Raw genomic sequence first — 26,857 nt, forward strand, 5'->3', positions numbered from 1 at the left:
CTCCTACCTTATCAGGTGTCTTCTTGTAATCGGTCTCTACGACCGTGTAGCCGTCGTCTTCGGCGGCAGCGTTGTCCTCCTCCTCTGAGGACATCCCCAGCTCGTACAGCGATGGCGTCGGGGATTTTCCTCCGAGGGCGGCGTGTGCTACCCTCTGTCTCTTCCTCACTCGGAGGGTCTTCTGGGCGAAGACGGCGCAGGCTTTGCAGTCCTCGCTTCTGTGTTCTACCGGTAGGCAGAGGTTGCAAACCGGGTGCTGGTCCTTCTGTGCGTACTTGTGTCTGCAGTTCGGGCAGAACTTGAACGGCGTGTTGTCCATCCTCGTGCGTTCAGGCCTTCCTGAGCGCGTGGACGTCGACGATCGTCGAAGTTCTCGAGGTTTTCACCTTCTTTCCTCTTCGTCAATGTTTTGTGAAGTCTTCTTAGTCTTCTTCTTCCAATATCTCCTCCAACTTCCACTCTTTTCAGTACTTTCTCCAAAAATGTCTGGAGCCCAACGGGAACGATCCAGACCCGACCGCGGAAAAAAGAATCTGAAGATGGCGCCCAAGAGTGGGAGCTTCCGCAGGAAGCATGCCGACGTCACCGGAAATGCACCTGAGGAGGTGTGACGCCGACGCCCACAAGGGCTACAAAAAAAAAAAAAAAACAAAGAAAAGACTACGAATCCGGACCCAACCACAAGACCGCGGAATATGCACAGCATAGTGAATCCAGAAAGATTCACGCTGCAAAACTGCACATTAAGTCACAGAAATTGACGTTAGTGGTACATATGCATTTAGTTATACCCCTTACTTTCTGGCACGGACAAGGCTTTGTGTTGTGCTCTTAATGTACTTTCTAAATCCCCCTCTTGGGTGGTTAATCTACTGCTGCACCCCTTGGGTGCCTTCACTTGGCCTCATGTTGAGCTCCTTTGGTGCTGACCAATTTCTGCAGATAACACAAGCCTTTTGGAAATAAAGTGCATTGTGACTTGCTTTCCCCCATCTCTCACAGCCTGCTCTGTGCAAAAGTATTTTACACCCTTTGACACCTGTCTCTTGCCTGTGAAGAACCCTTTCCCACCTTTGAGTTAGTTTCACAGCCCAGCTATCTCACACCTACCTACTGTCTGCTGTTCCTCTGTGACACCTTGCTATTGTCTGCAGCACTCCCTTTCACCAGTGTACATCATTGCAGCCCCTTTCACACTTGTTTGTTGCCTGTACAATCCCTTGTTTCTAAGGTGGTGTCCACCTCTGGGCCAAATAAGTGATCAGGGTTAACCGGCTGATTGAGTATGGTGGTTTGTATCTCGGGCTTGAAGCCGGAGATTCTCAGCCAGGCATGTCTTCGTAAATTCACACTTGTATTAATCGCCCTGGCTGCAGTGTCTGCTGCGTCCAGCGCACACTTAAGAGACGCGTTTGATATAAGTTTACCTTCTTGTATAAGCATCTCTCCTGCCTCCTTATACTCATCTGGCAAGTGTTGCAACAGGGTCTCGAGTGTATCATAATGAGCCCTGTCATATCTGGCTAAGAGTGCCTGTGTGTTGGAGATTCGCCAGATATTGGCCGCTTGAGCTGCCACCCTTTTCCCTGATGCTTCTAGCACTTTAGATTCCTTGTCAGGGGGAGGAGCATCACCGGTTGTTTGCGAGTTCGCTCTTTTGCGGGCATTGGAAACAACCAGAGAGTCCAACGGCAACTGTCCCTTGATATACCTAGGGTCCACAGGTGCTGGTTTGTGTTTTTTCTCAATTCTGGGGTTTATTACCCTTGCCCTTGTGGTCTCCTTAAAGATGTCTCCAGCGTGTTTTAGGGCACCTTTAAGCATGGGTAGAGTTTTGACTGTTCTCTCTAAGGTTGAGAAGGTGTCAAACAAAAAGTCTTCTTCAATAGGGTCAGCATGGAGCTGGACATCATGATTTTTTGCTGCCCTCTCAATAAGTGCATTAAACTAAGCTGTGTCTTCTGTAGGTGACGTTTTAACAGCATAGACATGACTGTCCGGGGCAGTTTGTGAATCCCCTGGGTCAACAGCGTCTGTCCAGGGTTCAGTGTGATCTTCTGGATCAGTGTCTACAGGATAACTGTAATCCTCATTGTCACCATCCCCTACATCCACATCTGAGTATGTGGGTGAAATAGGAGCAGTGTCTTGTCCATGTGATTGTATAGGTTCAAAAAGAAGACGTGACGTAGCAGAATCCCTCTTTTTCTTCAATGGAATTTTATATGACTCCATAGGCTGTTCTGGGGCGATCTTTCGCTTGAAAATGGAAAGTCTACCCGTCTCGGCATCGATGAATTGCCTCGACTGATCTTCCTGCGGAGGCTGTCGATGCTTGGTGGCCCCTTCTGTAGTTGTAGGCTTCGGCCCCATGGACACCTTTTTGGCCGCTTCGACGCCCGTCTTAGGGGCGAACGCCTTAGGTACCACTTTCGGCGGCAGTGTGAACTGAATCGGTGCCGACGACGTCGGAGGTTTACTGACTGGCTTCGGGGGTGGAGTGGCCTTCGGCCCGACAGCAACAGCCTTCTCTTTAATGCGTTGCAGCGAGTCCGACACCTGCTTAGAAAAAGAGGCGGATGGCTGTGTTGACTCGACGGGGTCTTTAGAGCCACTGCTAGTCTTGGACTCGAGGTCTTTACTGCCCTTAGCCTTGTCGAGTCGACGTTTAGGATCGATAACGTTGTGAGTTTCGAGTCCCTTGTTAGTGTCTACGGCCTTTGGTGCCAACTTCTTCGCGTCGACGTCCTTGACCATTTTATTCGGCGCACCGGCCTTCGGCTCGACACAATTTAGCGACCTCCCAGGGTCGATAACACTCTTCTGTTTCGTCGGTGCCGATGGTTCAGAAGCCTTCGATCCGACCAAAGTAATACACACTTTCGGTTTCGATTTTGTTTCCAATGCTTTCGGTTGTGTAGACACCAATGCTTTTGGTTTCGAGTTCGATCGGTCAACCGACAGCTCGTTGGAAATGTCCGTAGCCGGGCCTTGAGGCGAGGCTGTAGAACCAAGCGTTTGATCTCGGGTAAGGCCATGTGGCGATCCCTCGACCTGAGCCTTATCGAGTATTTTTGTCTCAGCCCCTGTACCAACGGTTGGGCCTAGCTCCTCGCTCGAGCTATCTTCCACGGCCCCGAAGGCCTCATCGTCGTCTCCTACCTCGTCGACGACTTCTTCATTATCGACCATTTCCACATCTGCGTCGTAACTGGAGTCGATCTCCGATGCAGGATCAGACAGGTTCTCTTGAAATTCCTGCTCGACTCCCTCATCTTCCTCGGCATCGAAGATGTTCACCGAGTCAGGTGCCGTCTGCTGGGCCTCCTTCCGCGCTGCGCGTCGAAGGCGAATCGTCTTCTTGGAGCGGAACCGAGAACAAGCCATACAGCTGGCTTCATCGTGATCCGGAGACAGGTACTTGTTGCACACCGGGTTGACATCGATGTGAGGATACTTGGAGTTGCAAACGGGACATCTCTTGAACGGGCTCCGTTCCATGATGGATCGTCGATAAGGCCTCTGGCGTCGACCGGGCCTTGGTGCTGAAAAGCCACGCGGCTCTTCTAGACGTCCGGCTCGAGGATAGAGCTGGAACAAGTACTGGGCACCGATCGCAAAGACAATACCGACGATAACTAAAGGCCTTTTGGCCAAATGTAAAGTTTTTTATCGATTCCGAACTTGAGTTAACAAATAAACATCCGAACCCAATGGCGGAAAAAAACAATCTGAGGATGGAGTCGATGCCCATGCGCACTGTTGTCCAGGGGTGGAGCCACCTATCTCGTGATACTTCGAAGACTCTTCCAGGACAACAATGTGCAATAATCCGGACCCAACACTAGGTGGCGATCTATGCACAGATATGAGTTCAGCAGCCCACATGCCTCGAACACATGTATTCTTGCTGCTGCGCTTAGGGGAAGACCCCAGACTATTAGCCCTTAAGATGTAGAGGTGCATACTGTATGGTCAGTAGGAGATGCTCAGTCAGGGTCATGTGTCACCAAGACAGGTGTAGCCTGTTTAATGCTTGTTGAGGTAATGGGGGGGGTCGCCACTGGGATGGTGCGCAGGGCCCTCGCTCCAGGTTAAGACCAATTCACTGCATTGGGGGCAAGATGATGTGCATACATGGGAGTGGTGGTACTAGACCCCACCCCCTGCGGGAGGAGTGGAGATGTTATGCAATGTCACAAAGTAATTCCATCAGCTTATATATATTTGTAAATTAATGTATAGTACTGAGTGGTGTGTGTGTTTAATAAATGCAGTCTTACTTTTTTAAAGCAAAGTACAGACTGGACAATCAATTATTGAGTGTTATTTTTGCTCACCTGCAAATGGCGATTACTAGCCCACACCACCTCCCTTGAGTAAGCCTCAGACTGCTCTGCAATGCTACCCTCTGAGAGTCCTAGGGTGTTTGGTTCCCAGTGAAGGACAAATGTGTCATGTTATTTGTGCAGGCCTCACAGATGCTGCCTCGTTTTCCAACAATTGTATTTATTGATTTTTGCTGGCTGAATTAATGGACTACGGAATAAACAAAGAATTGAGAATACACTACGAGACTCCCTGAAAACGTAATTTGTATGTGAAATTGAAACAGGACAGCATTGAGCTGTTAAAGCATCTATTAACAGCACGCTCCTTTTGCGTACATTGTAGTTTGGATATAAGTGGCCCAGGGGCGGTGGGACCACAGAGAGTAGAGGGTTACAATATTGATTTACAAAATTTCCCTAATTTCACCCCAGTGTGCACTCTTTTTGCTGCCTTCACCTCTACAGATTTGTATCAAAAACAAGTATAGGTAAAGCCAATCGGTCTTCTTTGCCAAGGCATGTTTGTTGCCAGTATTCACTTTCTCAATCCTTGTAGAATTGCGGTGCAAGCATTGGCAAAGCCAAAATCAGAAGGCAAGCATCATGGGGACATCTGGATGCAATGCGTCCGCCATCTTGGAAGTATAGAAAGGAATATGCTACTTACCAGTATGCATCTGTTCTTGGCATGAAGGGCCGCTGACATTCATATCTGTGCATAGATAGCCACCTAGTGTTGGGTCCGGATGATTGCACATTGTTGTCCGGGAAGAGTCTTTGAAGTATCACGAGATAGGTTGCTCCTCCCCTGGACTACAGTGCGCATGGGCATCCTCTCCATCCCCAGATTGTTTTTCGCCATTGTGGCAGAGATGGAGTGTAATACTGAAAGTGATGACCATGCCTGAAAATGCTTCTGAGAGCTGCAGCTGCGACAGGCACCGGGGAGGAGGGTGGGCGATATGAATGTCAGCAGCCCTTCATGCCAAGAACAGATGCATACTGGTAAGTAGCATATTCCGTTCGAGGCATGAGGGCTGCTGAATTCATATCTGTGCATAGAATGAATAGCAGTCCCCTCCTTACTGGCGGGTGCCCGTGCCAGCTGCAGCAGTCTGAAAGAGAGTTCTGAGAACAGCCTGACCTACAGCAGCTTGCTGTTTGGAGTGTACAACTACGCAGTAGTGTTTGGTAAATGTATGTATGGTGGTCCATGTGGCTGCTCTACATATGTCCTCTAGAGGAATATTACCCAGGAAAGCCATGGAAGCCCCTAACTTGCGTGTGGAATGCGCTCTAGGGTGAACTGTTAGTGTGCGCTTAGCTTTTTGATAACAGATTTGGATACATTTAACAATCCACCTGGCTATACCTGACTTGGAGATAGGGTTGCCTTTATGTTGTGGAGAGAATGCAACGAACAGTTGTTTAGTCTTTCGAAAGTCTTTTGTCCTGTCGATGTAATACAGGAGAGCTCTTTTGACATCCAAGGTGTGCAGTGCTCTATATGCCACCGAATCTGGGTTAGGAAAGAAAACTGGCAGTTCTATATTTTGGTTAAGGTGGAACTGCGAAACCACCTTTGGCATGAATTTAGGGTTGGTGCGAAGCACCACTCTATTCGCATGAATTTGCAGGTAGGGTTCCTGAATTGTGAGAGCTTGCAGTTCACTGACCCTCCGCAGCGATGTAATAGCTATTAGGAAGGCCACCTTCCAGGTGAGGAACTGTATTTCACAGGAATGGAGCGGCTCAAAGGGCGGCCCCATGAGTCTAGTGAGAACGATATTCAAGTTCCAGACTGGTGAAGGGGGGTGTCTGGGAGGGATTACTCTCTTAAGTCCTTCTAAGAAGGCTTTAATGGCCGGTACCTTGAAAACGGAAAGGTGCTGCCTGTTTTGGAGGTAAGCGGCTATGGCCGCCACATGGATCCTGATGGAACTGTACGTCAGGTTGCATTGGTACAGATGCAATAAGTAACAGATGATGTTTTGCGTAGATGCGTCCAACGGATCAATGTTATTGTTGGAGCAGTAAATAACAAACCGCTTCCATTTGGCTGCATAGCAGGCCCTGGTAGTCGGTCGTCTTGCCTCTTTGATGATGTGCATGCACTCTGGAGGCAATTTCAGGTATCCAAACTCTATGACCTTAGGAGCCAAATCGCAAGGTTTAACTGTTGGGGATCTGGGTGCTGAATGTCGCCATGGCTCTGAGTGAGGAGGCTGGGAGTGAGGCGCAGCCGTTGGTGTGGCACCACTGAAAGTTCCAGGAATGTGGTGTACCAAGCCTGCCGTGCCCACGTTGGAGCAACTAGGATGAGTGTCATGGAGTGTTATCGCAGTATGCGCGCCACCAGAGGTATGAGGGGGGCTGGCGGAAAAGCATACGCAAATCTGTCTGACCAGTTCATCCATATCAACATATAGAAAGGGAGTTAGAGGATTGTCAGCTAGGCTCGTCCTCCAAAATTTAAGTCAAACAAAAAGGTTTCTGTTTCCAGATACCCAAGAGCCTTGCTCAAAGAAGTACAGTCAGCACACACTGGGGTTGACCGTGAGACATATGTTAATGTGTGTAAAAAGGGAGAATTGCTCCCTTTTTAGGTGTCCCCTCACTCACCGGGGTTGCCCCACGGTGACATGCTTCATCATTGGGGCCATCCCAGTCCTCTACAGGCTGGGGCGTGCTACGACTTGCGAAGTTACGTAGGAGCACTTTTAAGGACTATGTGTGGTGCATGTGTGATTGTGGGGAGTGGACTATGTGATGTAAGTTAAAAATACCTGCCCAGTAGGTTTTCAATAAACTTTATTCTGGCCTCTAGGTGGTAATATTAAAAACGGGGTGGGGAGATCCTAAACTTAATGTGTTCAGATGTACCTATCAACTCCTATAGTCGACATGTTTCGTGCATACCCCAAGCACTTCTTCGGGACTACACAGGGACCAGCCCTGTGTTCGCCACTCCTTAACTCTTCAATGAGAATTTATCAAAATTAATTTTCAATTGCAGCAAACTATGTTAAGTGCATGCAAACAATACCTACGTATTTTGTTTCCAAAAAACACGTGGTTCCTGAAAGATAAAAAACAACTTAAAAGGTCACGGGGTGAATACCCCCATATCTTATCACACATAGTTTGCAGGCAGAAAATGTGGTGATTTTCTGTGATCTAGAAACGGACATATTGACCGTGGTTGTTTTCATGCACAAAAACGTGATTTATTTCGTGCATTGTAACGTGATATAAAACACACCTCTCTCAGTGACACACCCAAGCATTCATCAGTCACACTCACTCATACATACTTTTCAAGAGACCTAACTGGGCCCCATGGAGTCGGAGGGGTATCGATATCCTAGCAACTCTGATGGAAGAGAAAACGAGGTTTGTAAATAACCAAAAGTACGCGCCGGATGGCGATATTAAACACATCCTTTCTCGGGCCCCATTGCCCCGTCCTTACTTACTTGTGCACCGGATACCTCCCGTATTTAGGCACCTACTTGTGTCCCTCCGGTCCGGATGTTATCGGACTGGGGGTTACGGTGTTGTATTTAAAGGAGTGCCGTTCGCGGTTTGTTTACACTTCACGCGGAGACGCCCTTACGTAAACTAGAGCGTAACATGCCTTCCCTATCCACCTGCAGGCCTTGCGGCGGCCATCTTAGGGTACCGTTTACGATTTTTTAAAAGGAAAAGTTTGAAAATTGGGGCTATACAAACATAATTTTGCTTAAAAAATAATTTAGGATGTTGCATGAGATATATTACGTATTACCAGACAACAAGTTGTACGGGTCATTTTTCGAGTGTATACATCACTTTTAAGCACGCAAAACGATGGGGAAAAAGGATTTGCTATTTCATATCTTTCCTTTTACTTGGATGATTGGTATATCATATTAAACAAATACCCCCTATTGGTTATTTCCTCGTTTCTCACTAGGTGATACAATTCGCTGGCAATAGTGGAAAGGAGGGCCCAGTTAGGTCTCTTGAAAAGTATGTATGAGTGAGTGTGACTGATGAATGCTTGGGTGTGTCACTGAGAGAGGTGTGTTTTATATCACGTTACAATGCACGAAATAAATCACGTTTTTGTGCATGACAACAACCACGGTCAATATGTCCGTTTCTAGATCACAGAAAATCACCACATTTTCTGCCTGCAAACTATGTGTGATAAGATATGGGGGTATTCACCCCGTGACCGTTTAAGTTGTTTTTTATCTTTCAGGAACCACGTGGTTTTTGGAAACAAAATACGTAGGTATTGTTTGCATGCACTTAACATAGTTTGCTGCAATTGAAAATTAATTTTGATAAATTCTCATTGAAGAGTTAAGGAGTGGCGAACACAGGGCTGGTCCCTGTGTAGTCCCGAAGAAGTGCTTGGGGTATGCACGAAACATGTCGACTATAGGAGTTGATAGGTACATCTGAACACATTAAGTTTAGGATAGCCTATCTCCCCACCCCGTTTTTAATATTACCACCTAGAGGCCAGAATAAAGTTTATTGAAAACCTACTGGGCAGGTATTTTTAACTTACATCACATAGTCCACTCCCCACAATCACACATGCACCACACATAGTCCTTAAAAGTGCTACTACGTAACTTCGCAAGTCGTAGCACGCCCCAGCCCGTAGAGGACTGGGATGGCCCCAATGATGAAGCATGTCACCGTGGGGCAACCCCGGTGAGTGAGGGAACACCTAAAAAGGGAGCAATTCTCCCTTTTTACACACATTAACATATGTCTCACGGTCAACCCCAGTGTGTGCTGACTGTACTTCTTTGAGCAAGGCTCTTGGGTATCTGGAAACAGAAACCTTTTTGTTTGACAGTTCATCCATATCTCATTGCCCTGAGACTGCGGGTGTGGGAACCTGGCGGCGAAGTTTGGGCATTTTGCGTTCTCGCTTGTGGCGAAGAGGTCGATGTCTGGATGACCCCATTGTTGGAAGTACGGATGGAGAACCGACGGGTGGATCTCCCACTCGTGCATCTGATGACTGTGCCTGCTGAGCAGGTCCGCCATTTGGTTGTCGACACCCGGGAGATGCTCCGCCATGAGGAAGATGTTCCTTTGAATGGCCCACTTCCACATGCTCTGGGCTAGGTGAGACAGCTGCGGGGAGTGCGTGCCTCCCTGCTTTTGGATGTAATACATCGCGGTCATGTTGTCCGTCCGGACTAACACGACCTTGTTGCACAGGTGCAGCTTGAACGCCTTCAGTGCCATGAAGATTGCCATGAGTTCCAACACATTGATATGCATCCGTTGCTGTTGTGCTGTCCATAGACCCTGCACCGTGTGGTGGAGGACATGCGCTCCCCAACCCTGGAGAGATGCGTCCGTCGTTAGCACTATCTGTGGGACAGGCTCTTGGAACGGTCGGCCCCTGCAAAGGTTTTGTGGGTCCCACCAATCCAGAGAGCTGTAAGCACGACCGGTCACCAACACTAGGTCCTTTAGATGGCCATGAGCCTGGTTCCACTGACGGGCTAAGCATTCTTGAAGGGGTCGCATGTGCAGCCTCGCGTGCGGGACAATGAATATGCAGGATGCCATCATGCCGATCAGTTGCATGAAAACTTGCGCTGGGAGGGATCGCTGAGGTTGGAACCTCCGGATGAGCGTTTGCATGGCGTTGACCCTGGCTGTGTTGGGCTGCGCCGTGGCCAACTGGGTGTTTAAGGTTGCCCCCAGGTACTGTTGTACATGGGACGGCTGCAGGTGAGACTTTGCGTAGTTGAGAGAGAAGCACAGACTGTGAAGGAGATGAATAGTTCGCGACATGTCGCGTCCGCACTGCTCGGCAGATTTGGCCTGCACGAGCCAGTCGTCCAGGTAGGGGTACACGTGAACACCTTCTCTGCGAAGGTGTGCTGCCACAGTTGCTAGGCACTTGGTGAAAACTCTGGGAGCAGTAGTGACCCCGAACGGCAGAACTTTGAATTGGTAATGCTGACTGTTGAATGTGAACCTGAGATATTTTTTGTGACTTGGGTGAATGGGAATGTGGAAATACGCATCCTTGAGGTCCAGGGTGGCTAGGAAGTCGCCCTGACGGAGCAGCGGCAGGACTTGTTGTAAAGTTAGCATGTGAAAGTGCTCCGAAAGGATGTATTGGTTGAGGGGTCTGAGGTCTAGAATGGGCCTTAGGGACCCGTCCTTTTTTGGAATCAAGAAGTACAGGGAGTAAACCCCTGCACCCCTTTCCTCGGCAGGCACGAGTTCTATGGCTCCTTTTTGCAGCATGGAGAGTACTTCTTGCTGCAATAAGAGCGAGAGCTCTGCGGACATAGGACGGTTTCTTGGGGGGATGTTGGGGGGGTGGAGGTTAGTTCTAGACAATAGCCGTAACAGATAAGTTGTCTCACCCACCTGTCTGTTGTGATGTTGTCCCAGAGTGGCAGGAACTGCTGGAGTCTCCCCCCGACAGGTGTTAGATGGTCGGGGGGCAGTGACATGAAGTCACTGTTTGTTGGGAGTGGAGGACCTGGCGTTGTTATTGCCGCGGCCTCTCCCTTTGGCGTTGTTCCCACGGTATCCACCTCTGGTGTTTTTAGTGTAGGCAGATTGCGTGTTGCCCTTGGCGTACTGTGAATGCTGTTGAGCCTGCCCTTGGCGTACTGTGAATGCTGTTGAGCCTGTCCTTGTTGCTCCCCTGTTACCGGAGCGACGAAAGGAACCGCCCCGAAACTGCTGTGACTGGAGAGCCCCCATGGATTTCGATGTCTCAGTGTCTTTCTTCATTTTCTCAAGTGTAGTGTCAACTTCGGGTCCAAACAGGAAGTCCGGATTAACCGACTGATTGAGAAGAGTAGTTTGGATCTCGGATTTAAACCCGGAGATGCGCAGCCATGCATGGCGGCGAAGCATCACGTTAGTATTGACTGCCCTCGCTGCAGTGTCTGCAGCATCCAGTGCGCATTTGATTGACGCATTGGAGACTTGTTTACCCTCTTGTATAACCATCTCCGCTGCCTCTCTGTACATGTCAGGCATGTGCTGCATTAATTGTTCTAGGGTGTCGTAGTGCGCCCTGTCGTACCTAGCCAACAGGGCCTGTGTATTGGCTATTCTCCAAATGTTAGCGGCTTGCGCTGCCACACGCTTCCCAGACGCTTCAAAGATCTTTGACTCTTTGTCCGGAGGGGGAGCGTCACCAGTTGATTGAGAATTTGCCCTTTTGCGCACATTAGCCACCACGAGGGAGTCCAATGGAAGCTGGCCTTTGATATAGGTTGGGTCCACTGGTGCAGGTCTATATTTTTTGTCGATCCGGGGATTGATAACCCTGGCTTTCGTTGGCTCTTTGAAAATGGCTGTGGCATGCTTGAGGACTCCTTTAAGCATAGGCAGAGTTTTGGTGGTGCGTTCAGATGTGGAGAAGGTATCAAATAAGAAATCCTCCCCCACTGGCTCAGCATGCATCTCGACGTCATGGTTGAGGGCAGCTCGCTCTAGCAATGCATTGAATGCTGTAGTGTCCCCAGTTGGTGATGGTTTCACAATGTAGGACTGAGAGTCTGGAGCGGCATGGGGGTCATCAGGGTCATCGCCTTGATCTCCTGCTCCTGGCCATTGATTGGAGACATCTTGATCAGTGTCAGTATAATAAGAGAAGCCCATTTGGCTATAGTCCGCATTCATGTCCTCCTAACTTTGTGTTGGAGATTGAACAGTATGGTGCGAGTAGTCCTGAAGAGGTTCAACAAGAACCGGAGAGGTGGTGGAGACCATCTTCTTTTTAAGGGGAATCCTGTAACCCTCCAAGGGATGTTCAGGCGCGACCTTCCGCTTGTGGACGGTAAGGCTGCCCGACTCCGAGTCAATAAACAGCTTTGCCTGGTTGTCGTAAGAAGGCTCATGATAGACGACCTGTGCATGGGAGGACACCTTCGCCATCTTGGAAACCTCGAGTTGCTTTGGACGGGCCGTGGGCGGAAGGCCAAACTTAAGCGGCGTTGAGTCCGCATGCTTCGATCCCGAAGCTCTCGTTTCAGTTTTCTTCAACGCCTGTGTGGGCCGCTCGCTTGACCGCGTCGAATCGAGCTTCCGGCGCGGTGCGCCTCCATCCTTGGGCGTCGACGACGAAGTCGGGGCGTCCTTGGCCGTGGCTTCGACCCTTTTCGCCAGCCCAGTCTTGAGACCTGAGAGGGGTGGCTGCAGACACTTTTTTAGCGGAGGTCCTTCCTTCTCGCCACGTTTGGTCGATGACGCGGGCACCGACGCCGAGGCCGTCGAGGCGACGTTCTTGGTGGCTGAGCCCTGCTTCGAAGTCCCAGCCTTGGCGCCGACAGGTATCTTCGGCGCCTAAGGATCGTCGACAGCCTTCGAGGAGGTCTTCGACGTCGAACCGACCACCATTTTGAGCAGTTTCGGTTTTGATTTTGGCTCCGTCTGTTTCGGTTTCGATTTCGCTGAATCGACCGATGGCTCCTTCGAAAGGGTCTTAGCCTGGCTATGTCGCGGGGCTGTAGACCGAGAGGATGGATCTTGGCTAAGGCCTTTCGGCGATGCCTCGACCGGAGCCGTAGAGGGCTGAATGTTAATGATAGGCCTCGGGACTGTGGGCGGACTCGGTTCTCCACCGGAGTCGTCATCAACAGCCGCAAGGGCCTGATCGTCGTCCCCTACCTCGACGACGTCCTGGTCGTGGGCGAACTCCTCATCTGGCTCGTCCATCTCGAAATTGGAGTCGTGTTCCGACGCTGGTTCCGACATTTCTTCGGGAACGTCATCTTCCACCTCTTCCTCATCCTGGAAGAGTTCCTCGTCCCCGGCATCGAAGATGTTTTCAGGCGCTGGTGTTGACCGCTGGGCCGACTGCCTTGCCGCGCGTCGAAGTTTAATAGTCTTTTTTGAGCGGAACCTTGAGCAGGCGAAACATTTCGACTCGTCGTGGTCGGGGGACAAACAGGTATTGCACACTGGGTGTACATCCAAGTTGGAATATTTGGAATTACAAACGGGGCACCGCTTAAACGGGGTCCGTTCCATCGTCGATGTAGTCTGGGCCTGTGTTGTCGAGAGAATCTTCTTTCGACGCCGATCGAAGAACCGAAAGGACCAGGCACCGAACGATACAATACCGACGCTAAGAAGGCCTTTTGGCCTTAGGAATAGAAAGATTAGAAGTTATTTAACTGGAGTTAAGATTAGACATCCGAACCCAATGGCGGAAAAAAACAATCTGGGGATGGAGAGGATGCCCATGCGCACTGTAGTCCAGGGGAGGAGCCACCTATCTCGTGATACTTCGAAGATTCTTCCAGGACAACAATGTGCAATCATCCGGACCCAACACTAGGCGGCGATCTATGCACAGATATGAATTCAGCAGCCCTCATGCCTCAAACATAACATTTTAAGATAGCCATTTGCCGCTATTGACTTTGGTAAGGCTTGCCAACCAATTTTACAGCACTGGCAAAGTAACAGCAGCAGACACAAAGGGCTTTAGAGATGCGAAGGAGAGAAAGGTGGACAAGTGTGATATTGTGGCAGTGGAGGCGGGGGATTCAAGGACGACTCCTATTGACTTCTAGAGCAGAAATGCCCTAGAAACATGCAAAAAGAATAATTGTTCCCCGACGTCAGCAGTAAAAGGCTATACTCACCAATCAAAAAGCACAGTGAAATCGAAATGCTCTGCAGGGTGTCAGGGAGGAGGAGGGGTGGAACAAATCCAAGAAAAGAGAGAAAAGCAATTTCGCCAGGAGCAGGATGTTGAAATAGAGCCTAATCTTTGCTTTAGGCTATGCTGTGTGCTGAGGATGACTGGGTACACCTTATCACCATGTTGGGTGCTTCTAGACCCGACTATATTTTGAATTCTAATTTACACCTTTCCATCAGTCACAAAGGGAGATGTGCCCTTTGCTCATTTGTTGGACACCACACTTTACCATCAAAATATTTTCCCATTATTACCTTATGCTTTCAAATCTCATAAAAAACACTTTCCCAATCCCCTACCTTTTCCTCTATGATGGCAATGATGTCCCCCACAGTCTCAAAGTCCAGCTCTTCGCAGGTGTAGGAGTCCATCCGGTCAGAAAGATCGAGATCATCCTTGGGGTCTGCAAGACTGCTGCTGTGGTCTTTGGGATCCTCAGAATCGGGGCCGGTGCCCAAGCAGTCTTTATTAATGGAGTCCATGATCATAGAGATGTCAGTGCTGTCCACCGAAACTCCCAGTGAGTCGGGATCCTCCATTGAGTCTAAAGGAAGGCAGGCCTCCTGCAAGCCTACTGCAAAAACATAACACTTAGAAAACAGGAAAACAAACACCTGCCACCATCCCACTCACACACCCAAGCTCAGTGCTCGCCAGCAAAGCAGGGCAAGGCCAGGGAAGACCCAGCTAGAAGGGGGGGGGTTGGGCTGAAGACGCACCTGAGACTGCTGCAGCTGCTGATGTGGCCACTGCATTTCCTGGAGCTGCCATTGGAGGAACCAAGCCTGGTGTCGGCATTCTGGACATCATGACCATGGGGGCTGAGGACACAGAATCTACCAGGGAGAGCGGAGCTTTACCCGGAGACTCGCTGCTGACAGCAGAGAAGGAAGCTAGAGGCAGGGAGAACTGCGCTGGGGCAGCTTCTAACAGTCGGGAGAGGGTGGGAGCACCTGACAGACAGAGGACAAGAGAGGAGGAAGAAAGCTCAGAAGAAGCAGCAGCAGCAGCCATCCCATCTCACATCCTTTAAGCTTTTTTGCACATCCAGCTGCACAAATGATGAGTGCAGTGGGAATATCACTTTAATCTTTCAGTACACACCCATCTTCAGCACTACACATGGAGTGGTTCCCTCTTCACAATCATCTTTTCTTACTGCTCTGTATAAACACATTGGCAACCTCAGCACAAGCTGCAGAGCTTACCCCTCTGCAAAATCGGGAGGCGTAGGTTCCTTGCACAACCCCTCGAAACGTGTACTCTGCAAACCGTTAGTGCACCCCATCCTTTGCACAAACCCTGTGAACCTTGCTAGCACCACAATGCTTGATCTCTACCAGCTGGACAATACTCAATGCCTTCTGTCTCCGCACAACCCTCAGAGTACACCCTCCTTGCCAAAAGGCAGATCTCTGCCCTTCACACAACCTCTGGAGCATAGCTTTCTATACAAGATTTGGCCAACCCTACAGCCTATTTTGTCTACACAAAGTTCACATCATCTCTCAATAATCCCCATGTCTCTTTTCGCAAGCTGTTAAAGTTCTGTAGTACATGCAAACTTCACTGAGCTAGCTACAAAATGGTCTGCTTAGACATCCTTCTCTACTGAGACTGCATAATAAATTAGGGAAATTACCAGAGGCAGCAGGTGATGAGCCCTGCACTAATTGTAGATCTGCTCCGTGAAGTAATGGAAGGGTTCCTCCAACCTCCATCAAGGCACCTGACCCACTCATGTGACCACTTGACATTGCCATCTCGCTCTCACTGGCCTGCAAGGAAAACATGGTTAGACGTCTAAGGACGGCAGAGAAAATCTGGAAAAGACAGATATCCAAAAGGATTGGAAATGGTACAGTGACATTAAAGTGATCCAAAGAAAGGACTAGATTCCAGGACAAGAGAGAAATGCCTCTATAGAAAATGGATGCAGGTGAAGAGAGAAATCAGAGAAAATACTGGGCATCGGGTCAAATGAGGAATCCAGTGAAATGAAGAGCTACCCATTCAAGTAATAAAGTGATACATAGACAAGAGGAATCACCTGAGAGGGGAGGATACCAGGACAAGTGAGGAATATATCCAGAGGACTGGTTTTGGGACAAGTGAATGATACTTCAGAAGAGGGGCCCATAGGAAGGAGTTCCTAAGATATGAGAGAAAAGAAATTTGGGGCAAGAGGGAAATTCCGCAAGCGAGAAACAGAAACCTGGACAACAGGAAGGTATATCGGGAAAAGAAAAGTATCTAGAGAATGGTGAGAAATTGAGAGGGGATAGAAATCCTTCAAAAGAACACTGCTCCAAAAGATTAATGCAGAAATAGGGAGAAGAACTAACGACAAGAACGGAATCAACAGAAAAAGTGGCAAATCCATATAAGTGAGGTTTTACAGAAACAGAAAGGGACTACTTTGACTGAAAAGGACACCTGGAAAGACATGGAATACAGGCAAACAACAGACACATTCAGTAAGAGAAAAGGGGACTCTGGGACAATGAGAAGGCAAGAAAGAAAACCAGTGGGGCGAAACACCAGGAAAAGTAAGGATATGTACGTAAATGGAGAAAGAAATGTGCAAGGGAGAGCCCTCACAATTGGACAGAAATAAAATGGTGAAAGAGGAGACCAATCACAGTAAATCAGAGGACTGACGCTTCTAGAGAAGAAAGATACAGATATTCTGTAGTAGAAGAAGACACAGGACAGACAACAACAATCATATCAAGAGATTTCCAAGCTGGTGGGAACATAGAGAAGAGTAAGAGATTGTGTTCAACTGTGCTAGAAAGGGAGTAACTTATACCAAATGACAATTCTTGAAATCAGATTGAAATTCTTTCAATAGGTTAGAACATAATGTAAGATTTTGATAAGGCATTTGGCTAGAACATGCAACTACCATTTAAGTTTTTGCAGTCTAGAGCCAGGACGGATGATAACTAAAGCTACTTACAAAGTGTGTTGCACATTTGTAAGGTTTTTGGCGCATAACACCCTGGGAAATAAACATCAAGAACAGAAGAGTACAAAGGCGCATAGGACATGATTTAGAGTTTGGTGGGCGAGTTACTCTGTCACACACTTGACGGATATCAAGTCCACCACATGAAAAGTGCATTGTATTCAATAGCACTTGTAATACAGCAGACGAGATATCGATCATTTTTGTGACAGAGTAACCGTCTGCCGAACTCTGCATTAGGCCTAAGGTCGGAAACTAAAGAAACAGTAGGTAAGAATTTTGAGAAATATAATTTCCTAAACAAATAGGAATGTATTCTAACTAACATGGTAATCCTGTAAAAGGATGGGCCAAGAAGAGCACAATCCTAAGAACAAGTAAGATTAAGTGACTTATTAATCGCTGTAGTTTGCACAACAAATAGTAACATGAGTCCAATTCCAAGTATCATGGAGTCTTTATGCTTGGACAGGATAACAGAACAAAAAGTTCATATTGTAATTTCATTTATTTTGAGTTCCATCATGAAAATAATTATAGCATCAACCAGAAACAGCCAACCCGTGTTTCGTCGGTACCATCAATCAGTACCATGACTTTCTCAATGCTAAGCAAATGATAGTGATCGTAATGAGTCGAGGCCTTCTATGTGGAATAAAATTCTGGCTTGTGTCAAAACCAAAATTGTGTATAGTAAGGATGAGCACCAGAACACTGTCTCCCAAGAGTAGTCGGACATCGGAATTTGGATCCTGCTATCTGCAATCTACTCAATGATTATCAAAGTAGGAAGTCTCCCTAGGGAACACTTCCTACATCATTTCTTCATCTTGAGGAAAGCTTTCCTGTTCCTTAAACAGCAGGAATGATACTAGGCATGTATGGCATTTAGTGTCCTCTTCAGGGTAGTATGGATTCTTTCACCTGGAGGCTCCTCCTTGCAGCAGCAATTCCTCAAAAAATTGAAAGTCTTTCCCTGATTCGCAGCACATTGCCTAATTTTAGTCCCCCATGAGCATCCATAAACTCTTCAGATTTAGCCCACCCTTCGGCTTGAGTCCGATCTACTATCTTGCTCAGCACCTCCGCTCTGAAATCTAATCAGCTCCTTTGTTCTGATAATTTATCATTTAATATTTTGCCATGGAGTATGTATGAGAAGCATAGTGAGTGGAAAAGGGAGATGAAGCACAATATAAATATGAACATAGAGATGATGACCACAATGCGAAAGACAATGGACTGTGTGTCCCGGGGACCAATACAGGTATTGTCTCATGGTGAAGCCCGATCAGCCTCCAGAATGTCCAAGTGCTGCTCTGGTACTGGACCAGCCATGGTTACATGACCTTGTAGGACATTACAGCGCTCTTTAGTAGCTAAAACAGCGTTTCAGAATGGTGCACCTTTGCCTCAAATGACATCAGAATTGGAGAATTAAACCCTAACAACCACAGTGGGCAAACACATGCAACAAAAACAGATGAACAAAAAAGAAGATTCTGAAAGGTTTGGAAGGAACTGCTATATATATAACGAAATAAGAGAAATACTCATGATTTCTCCAGCAGATCAAGAGGCAGAACAATCAAGAACATGTTTGGATCTTCTTGAAAAGGGAAGAGTGGTGGAGGGTAAATGAATGGGCATCAGTTGCCAATCATTAAGGCAGATGTAATCATTCCACAAATTACAACATTTAAAACATTATTGCTAAAAAGTATGCAGAACAGGAAACTGGTGAACACCGAAGCTGATTGAATAAGGCACACAATAGGTGAAAAGGATCAGAGGTACATGGATGAGAGGCAGTAAAACAGCTGAAGAAATACACAGATGGGAGATAACAAATGAAACCAAGCAAAACACACATCAATACCAGAAGTAGACAATAAATATATAGGGAGCATCAGAGGAAAGCACTGCGACAGAGAGACAAGGGACATCATAAGTAGATACAGAGAGTGACACACAAATACATATGGGCATAAGAGGTAGACACAGAAGCAGATACTCGCAGACAGAGACATCATAAGAAGACACAGGGAAACAGACAGAGTCAGTTAGTAAGACGGACAAAACCATCACAGAAACATGACTAGACAAACAGATAATGCGACATCAGAAGACAGCACTTAGAAAGACAGATAAATACTGGCATATCACAGAAAGGGTCCATCACTGGAAAGGCATCTGGTGCTGGGTTAGCATAGAACAAAGTCCTTCATTACATAACAAGTGAGACAAACAGCGAGCAGCAAGGGACATCGGGGAAATGCTGCAAGTAGGCAGAGATACACGGCAATGACAGAAGATTTTGTTCAGCAAGAACACAGAGCGATGCCCTAGGGAAAGCACAAGATACTGAGGTGTTAGAAAGAGCCTCTGGCATGGGTTGTGTGTCTTTGAGACAGACAGAAGCAGTTAGTACATATACTGAGAAGCCGGGCACGCTCCCCAACAGGCTGTTTGTGACACAGGGAGTGTAATCCATACCAGCCGGGGGCTCGAGGGCAACAAACTGCCTTTCTTCAGCAGCTCCGACAGCAACGGGGAAGAGGGTGGAGTCACCTTCTGTGCCATCAGCTTTTTCTGGGGGGAGTCATCAGCAAATGGGGTGAGGGGGTCCTCCAAGGGGGCTGAAGCAAGAGGGCCATCAGAAGCCCCAATAAAGGAGGCGAGTGGGGGGCTTTGCAGGGAACCCACACTTACCTAGAAGAAAAAAACAAATAGACAATCAGAGACAGTCCATATATTCATGTATAGGCACATCATATTGTAAATATGCCAGATTCACAAATGTGTATGTATAAGTATATACACACACATTCTCCCTACCCATCACTGATGACTGATGAAAGCATAAATGTTCATATGCATCTCAGCCTAACCTAGGATACTGGTATCAGCATAATAGTTCAAGACAAGCCCCAGCACAACCGAAGAGTTCAGAGGCAACATATTCGACTAAGAGAACATGGAGTGAAGTAAAAGCCCAGGGCTGGTATCAAAAATAATACTTAGATATTGGGATCCAATCAGGCCCAGTAGACCGGCGGCACTGTCTCAGCCCAAGAGAATGGTTGCAGAAGTCACACCCAAACTAATGGATGTGAGGCGGCATTCTAAACAGAATATGTGGGCAGATTCCAAACCAAAGGGAGGAGGAAGTGTAAATCAAGGACACTGCCAGGAAAGAGAGGATCCTAATCCATGAGAGCAAAACGGAGGGGTGGAGATTTCAGTCAAGCAACATGGACAGAATGCAGCCTAAAATGTCTTGTAAGACTGGTGCCCTGGTAAATATTTCCAGACTTGCCTGGAGCAAAAGACTGGCAGTAGCTACTGTACATTTCTCACTACTAGTGGCTCAGCTTTTAAATTCTTTGTACCCACCCCTGAACTGCCCTCTTCCACAGCCGACTGAGACATCTCCCCAAGGCTGTATTCTCCTCCAGGTGATGTGGATTCTAAAGGGGAGCGTCCCATTGTCACAGTCACTCTCCTTGGCATGTTCTTTATATCCTGGCGAGCTGAAAGAGAAAAGAGCAAAAGGTTAAAAGATGCCATGAGCATCAAGGCAGGCTTCCTTACAAACCAGGACTGTGCCAAAAAGCATTGCTCCATCACTGAGGCAATAACATACTCTACACCAACCAGTGTTTACACATGCCGACAAATCGAAATCTATCCAAATTACAAACGGTCCAAAACAAAACAGACAAAAAATAAGGACCACACTAAGTACAAGCAAACTATATCACCTCCTCCAAGCAGGATGGCTAAGTAATCAGCATATCAAGGCAGGAGGCTACAAAGGCCTCTGCCGCCTTTGATAGGCAACTCAGACTCCCCCCAGAGATGGGAAATGCCACTCACGGCTACCTGATGTGAACACAAAAAACTAGAATTCCACCATCTTGGTTTTTGGTGGAATTAAGCTCACTGGGTGAGGGTTATGCCCACTTCCCATAGGAAGTGGTCATAAAGGGGGTGAGTCACTCTTAAGGTAAGTATCCCAGTGGCTACTACCGGTCACTCCCCTTAACACCCCTAAACTGAGTATTTCCGAGGTTCCCCTGAAGCCAGGAACTCTGATTCAACGGATCCAGAAGAAGAGGACAAAGAAGAGCAGGGAGACAACGAAAACTAAAGACTGCTGTGGGCTTTGGTGCCAAACCCCACCTGCCTGCACCAGTTTCACTAATCGTGACTGGGTGACTGGTCCAGCAGCTGAGCAACTACCAAGAACTCCAGTAGACTGCCAGCCCTTCGCAAACTGCCAGCAATTTCCCCTGGAGTAGAGAAGCTACTCCCCTGCAGTCTGCTGTTATGTATCATTTTAGGACCCTATTGTAATTTTCCTGATTCATGCCCTTATATAGGTATAAATCACCATATCCTTATATAGGCATAGAAACCATAACCATATTTAGGCAAAGCTCATGCAGTCCAAATAAAGCAGGGCTACTTCCACTAGTTCCGAAAATCTACAACGATTTCTTGGAAAACTCGGCTTCAGTAGCAAGGGACTTTCAGTAGCAAGGGACTTTCCCTTGCTCGAGAACTGACTTGTCCAAGAACTCATGGAGTTTTCAAAGAACTGAGACACTTTGATAATTTTATTATGTCCACCTTTACGTTAAACTCGGCAACTTCAAGGTATAAATATGCCCACACTTGCCTTAGCAAACACACAGTGGTTTGGAGCAGTTCGACTATCTACTTGCCCGACGCATCCTGCTACAGCAAGTGCCGAAGGAAGCCGACCCTCCAGCAGACGCACTGAGAGAGACGCTGTCTTTTCTCCTGTCGAGAAATCCAGAACCAGTGTTTCCAAGCTACCCTTGCGGGTTGTTGGGAAATCGAGTCCTGGGACTGACCTTCTCCATTCTAAACTAAGGTACGGAGCTGATTAGACCCTAAGAGAAATCTTAGACAGATTCTTGGCAAAAGAATACTACATTTATGCTACACCTCACTTACTTCTTCCCTCGTACTAAAGCTTAGGTTAGGTACACCGGGGTAGGCGTATTTTAGAAGCACCAGTTGAGTACATTTAGCCTGTTATTTATGTATGTATTTTTCTATGGTTTAGGAACCATACCATGCTCTTACAATATTATTTTATTCTACTTTTTATACTGTATGCGTTATATTTTACAACCAGTTTTACGATTGTAGCAGTTCATTTCTCATGCTTGGGAAAGAAGACTGTTCAATAAATCCTTTTATTGAAAACGCCCGTCTATCTATTTCTCTGCAAGCATGCACGATTGACTGAGTGAAATATATATCTATTGTTTCCACAACTCTGAAGATCAGTTTTATCTTGGGGAAACAAAGTGGTCATGTTTATGCGGTTGTCAGTAACTAATCCCTTCTTGTGAATTCGAGAAAGTTTCTAGTGACCTCTGAGCTAGCTGGCACTCACAATTAAGTCTAATATATTCGATAGAGACCTAGTCAACCGCAGTCCTACGTATAAACTATAGGATTTATTATTCCAATGCGCAGAGCCTATTGGGAATATAGGAACTACACTACACTGCAGGCACCGAAGAAGCAGAATATGGTTTACCTTGTTGCCACTCCCTGGCCAGCCCGATGCGGCAACCCCCCCGGAAGAAGTACCTGTGATCCTTAAGGTCAGATATGTCTCCCCACTGAGTGAGAAGATACCAGGACTGACCGGAGTCACAGCACTAATACCTGGGATACCAGCGCCCCTTGCTGCAACCAAGGCCTGTTTAAGGCCAGTCAGGATTCTAACTGCACCAAGACCATGCACCTGTCGAGGGACATCAGAACCGCAGAGACCCACTTACAGAGTGGCCCAGCTGTTTCGATTTCTGCACCCTCACCAGGGGACACCGACAACCTCACGGACCTAGAATGCACAGAGTTCAGCCGCCTTATCCACTCTGCACCCAAGCACCCCAGCCCGGGTACTGGCGAACCAGCTGTGACAACTTGCTTCCAGGACCCTTGTGGCCCGAGCCCCCTGTTGGGAGCTTCTGGTCTTGTTCCCAAGTCATCCTCTGCAGCCTGTTTCTAGGTGGCCGCCCTTCTTTTGACCTGTGTAGCACGCAAAATCCCCAACACGACCAGCACCTCTCGAAGGAGACCTCCAGAAACCAACTGTAAATAACTGTATGCAACATATGCCTTTTTTCCCATAGGAAAGCATTGCTGCATAAAGACACATTTAAGTGAACTGCTTACTCACCTCTGAAATTCAATATTTAAAAAAGTACTTACTTGATAACAAAGTTCTTGGTATCGAAATGTATATACAAATATGATTTATTTTTCTCTAAATTGGTCTCTGATTTATTCTCGACTGTGTGTCTCATTTATTGCCTCTGTGAGCACAAAAATGATTAGCACTATCCTCTGATAAGCATTAACTGCTAGGAAGCTGGCTTTTTATGTAGTGATGCCAATGTACTGTCACACTATTCATTTTCAATCTTTATTTCGGCCGATTTGACCATCAAAGATATACAATAAGAACACATTTGAAACATTTAAAAACCATCGAAGATAAACAGCAAATACATATTGTACAATGTAAAATCGTTCCACCCTAAGAAATAAGTACTACTAGAGTGAAAACAGATAAAAGACCATACATTTAAAATTGTTTGAACTTAAAATTAGGTGGGAACCTGCGACTTTAGAATACGGGTGCGAGTATGCCAGACATTTGTAAGAAATTTAGCTAATGCAAACACAGTTGGACCCGAAACATCAGTTTTTAAAATTCTATACATCGGGAGATACTCCCTACAACCAAAGTTTCTAATGAGTGGTAGGAGCCAATATTTCCTGGCGGCCTTGTAAGTTGGACAAAACAAGAGCACATGTAAATCGCTTTCCTCAGCGCAAGTGCATGCCGGGCATTGCTTGGTAGAGGGCGGTGTTGACCAGGAGCTAGTATAGGATCGCAGAGGCAGTGTGCCATATCTCCATTGGAGAAATAGCTTCCTGGCCAGCACGGGGGACATAGCGTCCAGGACCCTCTCCAGCTTGTATGAATCCTTGAATTGCGTAAATGCAGATGTTAGTGACCCCTCACCCTGACAGTCCAAGGCCATAGCTAATTTCTGCTCATGGTAAGCGTTGGCCAAAGCTCTTCGTGGGATCTTTAGTGAGGCATTAGCTGGATCGGACCACAGGTCGGGGAGCCCCAGTCTCACACAGGACTTTTGTATATATTTTATCCAGGGGATCTGTAAAGCTTTGGGGTGGGTTAGAAACTCCCTCAGTTCCGCCCTGTAAGTAGAAAGTTCTTCACTACTCCATAGCCTTCGCCAAAAGACTATGGGTCTGAGACCTAATTCATCTGCTATTGGTCTCAGTCCCAGATCCATCCTCAAAGGGAGGAGCGGAGTGCTAGACGGGAGTGCAACTATCTGTCTAATAAAATTATTCTCGGTTATAGACAAACTGCGGGAAGATGTGTGACCCCACAGTTCCGCCCCATACATAATAGCACCCCTGGCCTGTGCCTTGTAGATCTGAATGAGCGGCCCCAGCGGACGATATGTGGAACTTTTCATCATCCGAGCAATGCCCCCCCGTGGTCTGCACTAATTTAAGATTAGCCCTAGTCTGGTGTGTTCCCCAGGACATGGTTTCATTCAACGTTACACCAAGGTATTCAAAGGTGGAGACGCTCTCTAAACGTGATGATCCCAGTAGGGGATTCGGGCGTGATCTTTGGGTTGGGTTCAGGACCATAAACTTAGTTTTTGCAGCATTGATTTCTAACCCCCTATCTGTGCAGAAGGCCACAAAAGAATCAAGGATCCTCTGTATCCCCATGGGGGTTTTGGACAGCAGCAGGGTGTCATCTGCAAACATGATTGCAGGCACCCTGCTGCCGTTCAACCTTGGGGCGTCAGTGTATTCAGTGCCGTTGAGATGGGCGATTACCCCGTTGACAAAGAGGCAGAACAGGGTCGGTGCCAATACACAACTCTGTCTAACCCCCCTGTCAACGGGGAATCTGTCCGTCAGTTCCCCAAGTTTCCCGCACCTGACCCGGGCATAGTTATTATAATGCAGTCTCTGTAAAATTATCAGGATATCCGGGGGGACCCCCATCTCGGCCAGAACACTCCAAAGTTTCCCTCTGGGCACCAGATCGAAGGCGGCCCTCAGATCCACAAATATTGTGTATAAGCTGCCACCTTCGAATATCGCTGCCCTCCAGTAGATAATGTTCAAACGAAAAACCTGGTCCACTGTAGAGACTCCCTTCCTGAAGCCCGCCTGATACGGACTAAGGGCGCCCGTCTCTTCCGCCCAGTCCTGAAGCCGGTTCAACAGTATTCTGCCAAACAGCTTCTGTGACACATCAATTAAACTGATTGGTCTGTAATTGGCTGGGAGCAGGGGCGAGCCCTTTTTAAATATGGGAACCACCTCTGCCCCCAGCCAGGTACTCGGGATTTCCATGCCATGGAGAACTCCATTGAACACAGCAGCAAGGTAGGGGGCCCAAACAACGGGCTCCTGCTTAAACAGGTCCCCGGGGAGGCCATCCAGTCCTGGCGCCTTTTCCGATGTCAGTCCTGCTATTGCTGCCTTAACCTCCCCCACTGTTACCAAATCCCCGTCATACTCAGCCATTCCATTACCTATGTCATTCATGGTTTCTCCCAGCTCAGAACTATAGAGAGACTGGAAGTGTGCCTGCCACACCCCTGCTGCAATATTTGGCTCTATTGCCGAGTGGAGGCTCCCCGACCCCCCATTTACTACTCTCCAAAACATTCGGTGGTCTCTTGTTGCGAGGGAACTAGTGAGCTCCTCCCATTGGTTCTCCTCCCATTCAATTTTAGCATGGGCGACTAGTTTTTTGTATGCCCGTCTACTTTCTCGTAGCTTCTCTCCACCTAGTCCCTCCTTGATGCTTCTGAGAAGTTCTCCCTTTGCCTTCCTGCAGGCTGTATTGTACCATGAGGATTTGTGTTGCTGCCCCCTCCTCGAATTCTGTACCTTACTAAAGAGCTCAGAGGCCGCTCCCTTTATGAGGTCCTCGTGAGCCTGATATAGTTTATCATGGGAATCTTTATTGCCCACGCCATTAGCTAGATCTCCCACTTTTTCCAAAATAGGGATTAGTCCTGCGTAGAGCCTCGGGAGTTTCACTTGGCTCGTGGCTAGTTTTTCCCACCTGATTCTTCTCCTGTTGTTACCCAGTAGAAGTTCAGGTTTGTTCTCCTCCTTAGTTGTTATAGAGGCTTGTAGACCGGGGTGGATGAGATCGAGTTCAAGGGCGTTGTGATCACTATCTAGTCTCTCAGTGACCCTAAAGTCCAGGATAGATGACCAGTTCACTATCTGTACAAGGGCGTAGTCCAAGCGGGACTCTCTTCCCGCTCTGTTATACGTAGTTTTACTTGGTACATCTGACTTGATACGCCCATTGCACGCTCTGATTCCATGCTTTAGGGTGAGGGCAGTGATCTGCAGTGCTACAGGTGTCCATGCCTTCGGGGGAGGTGCTACTACAGAAGGTACTGACCACCTGGACTCTTCTTCCATGGGGAATCCCTCTAAGAGACCAGCCAGCGGCTCGAAATGAGAATTTAGGTCCCCTCCCACTACATAGGGTATATCTCTTGGCATTTCAGATAAATAAACTGAAAGCTCATCTATGGTGGAAGATTCTCTCGAAACTCCCACTGGCCTGGAGTAGATGTTTATCAAGGCAAGTTTCGCTAGGTTCGGCCAGGCCAATAGAACCACTAGGATGTCATCTGATGGCACCGGTAAGCGTGAAGCCTGGCAACCTAGGTGGGATGCCACCCAGGTTGTGAGTCCACCTGAAGGGCGGCC

The 26,857-nt window shown here is 47.7% G+C and overlaps 1 protein-coding gene across 7 annotated transcripts in view; it reads right to left on the reverse strand.

The window, feature by feature from the left end:
• The window catches only part of BRD8 (bromodomain containing 8), a 483,292-nt gene that overhangs the window by 331,405 nt on the left and 125,030 nt on the right, over positions 1 to 26,857 (reverse strand). The window contains exons 8-12 of one of the 7 annotated variants that reach the window (XM_086931814.1): positions 20,402 to 20,538; positions 19,502 to 19,717; positions 15,677 to 15,812; positions 14,754 to 14,987; positions 14,334 to 14,605 (exon numbers count right to left, since the gene is read on the reverse strand). In XM_086931814.1, the coding sequence (XP_086787940.1) occupies positions 14,334 to 14,605; positions 14,754 to 14,987; positions 15,677 to 15,812; positions 19,502 to 19,717; positions 20,402 to 20,538 (995 nt within the window). Of the gene's footprint in view, positions 1 to 14,333; positions 14,609 to 14,753; positions 14,988 to 15,676; positions 15,813 to 19,501; positions 19,718 to 20,401; positions 20,539 to 26,857 lie in introns of all 7 variants that reach the window. The other 6 variants (XM_086931813.1, XM_086931816.1, XM_086931815.1 and 3 more) reach the window with 6 other exon arrangements.

This window comes from Lissotriton vulgaris, chromosome 7 (genome assembly GCF_964263255.1).
Source record: "Lissotriton vulgaris chromosome 7, aLisVul1.2, whole genome shotgun sequence".
NCBI classification, from domain to species: domain Eukaryota; kingdom Metazoa; phylum Chordata; class Amphibia; order Caudata; family Salamandridae; genus Lissotriton; species Lissotriton vulgaris.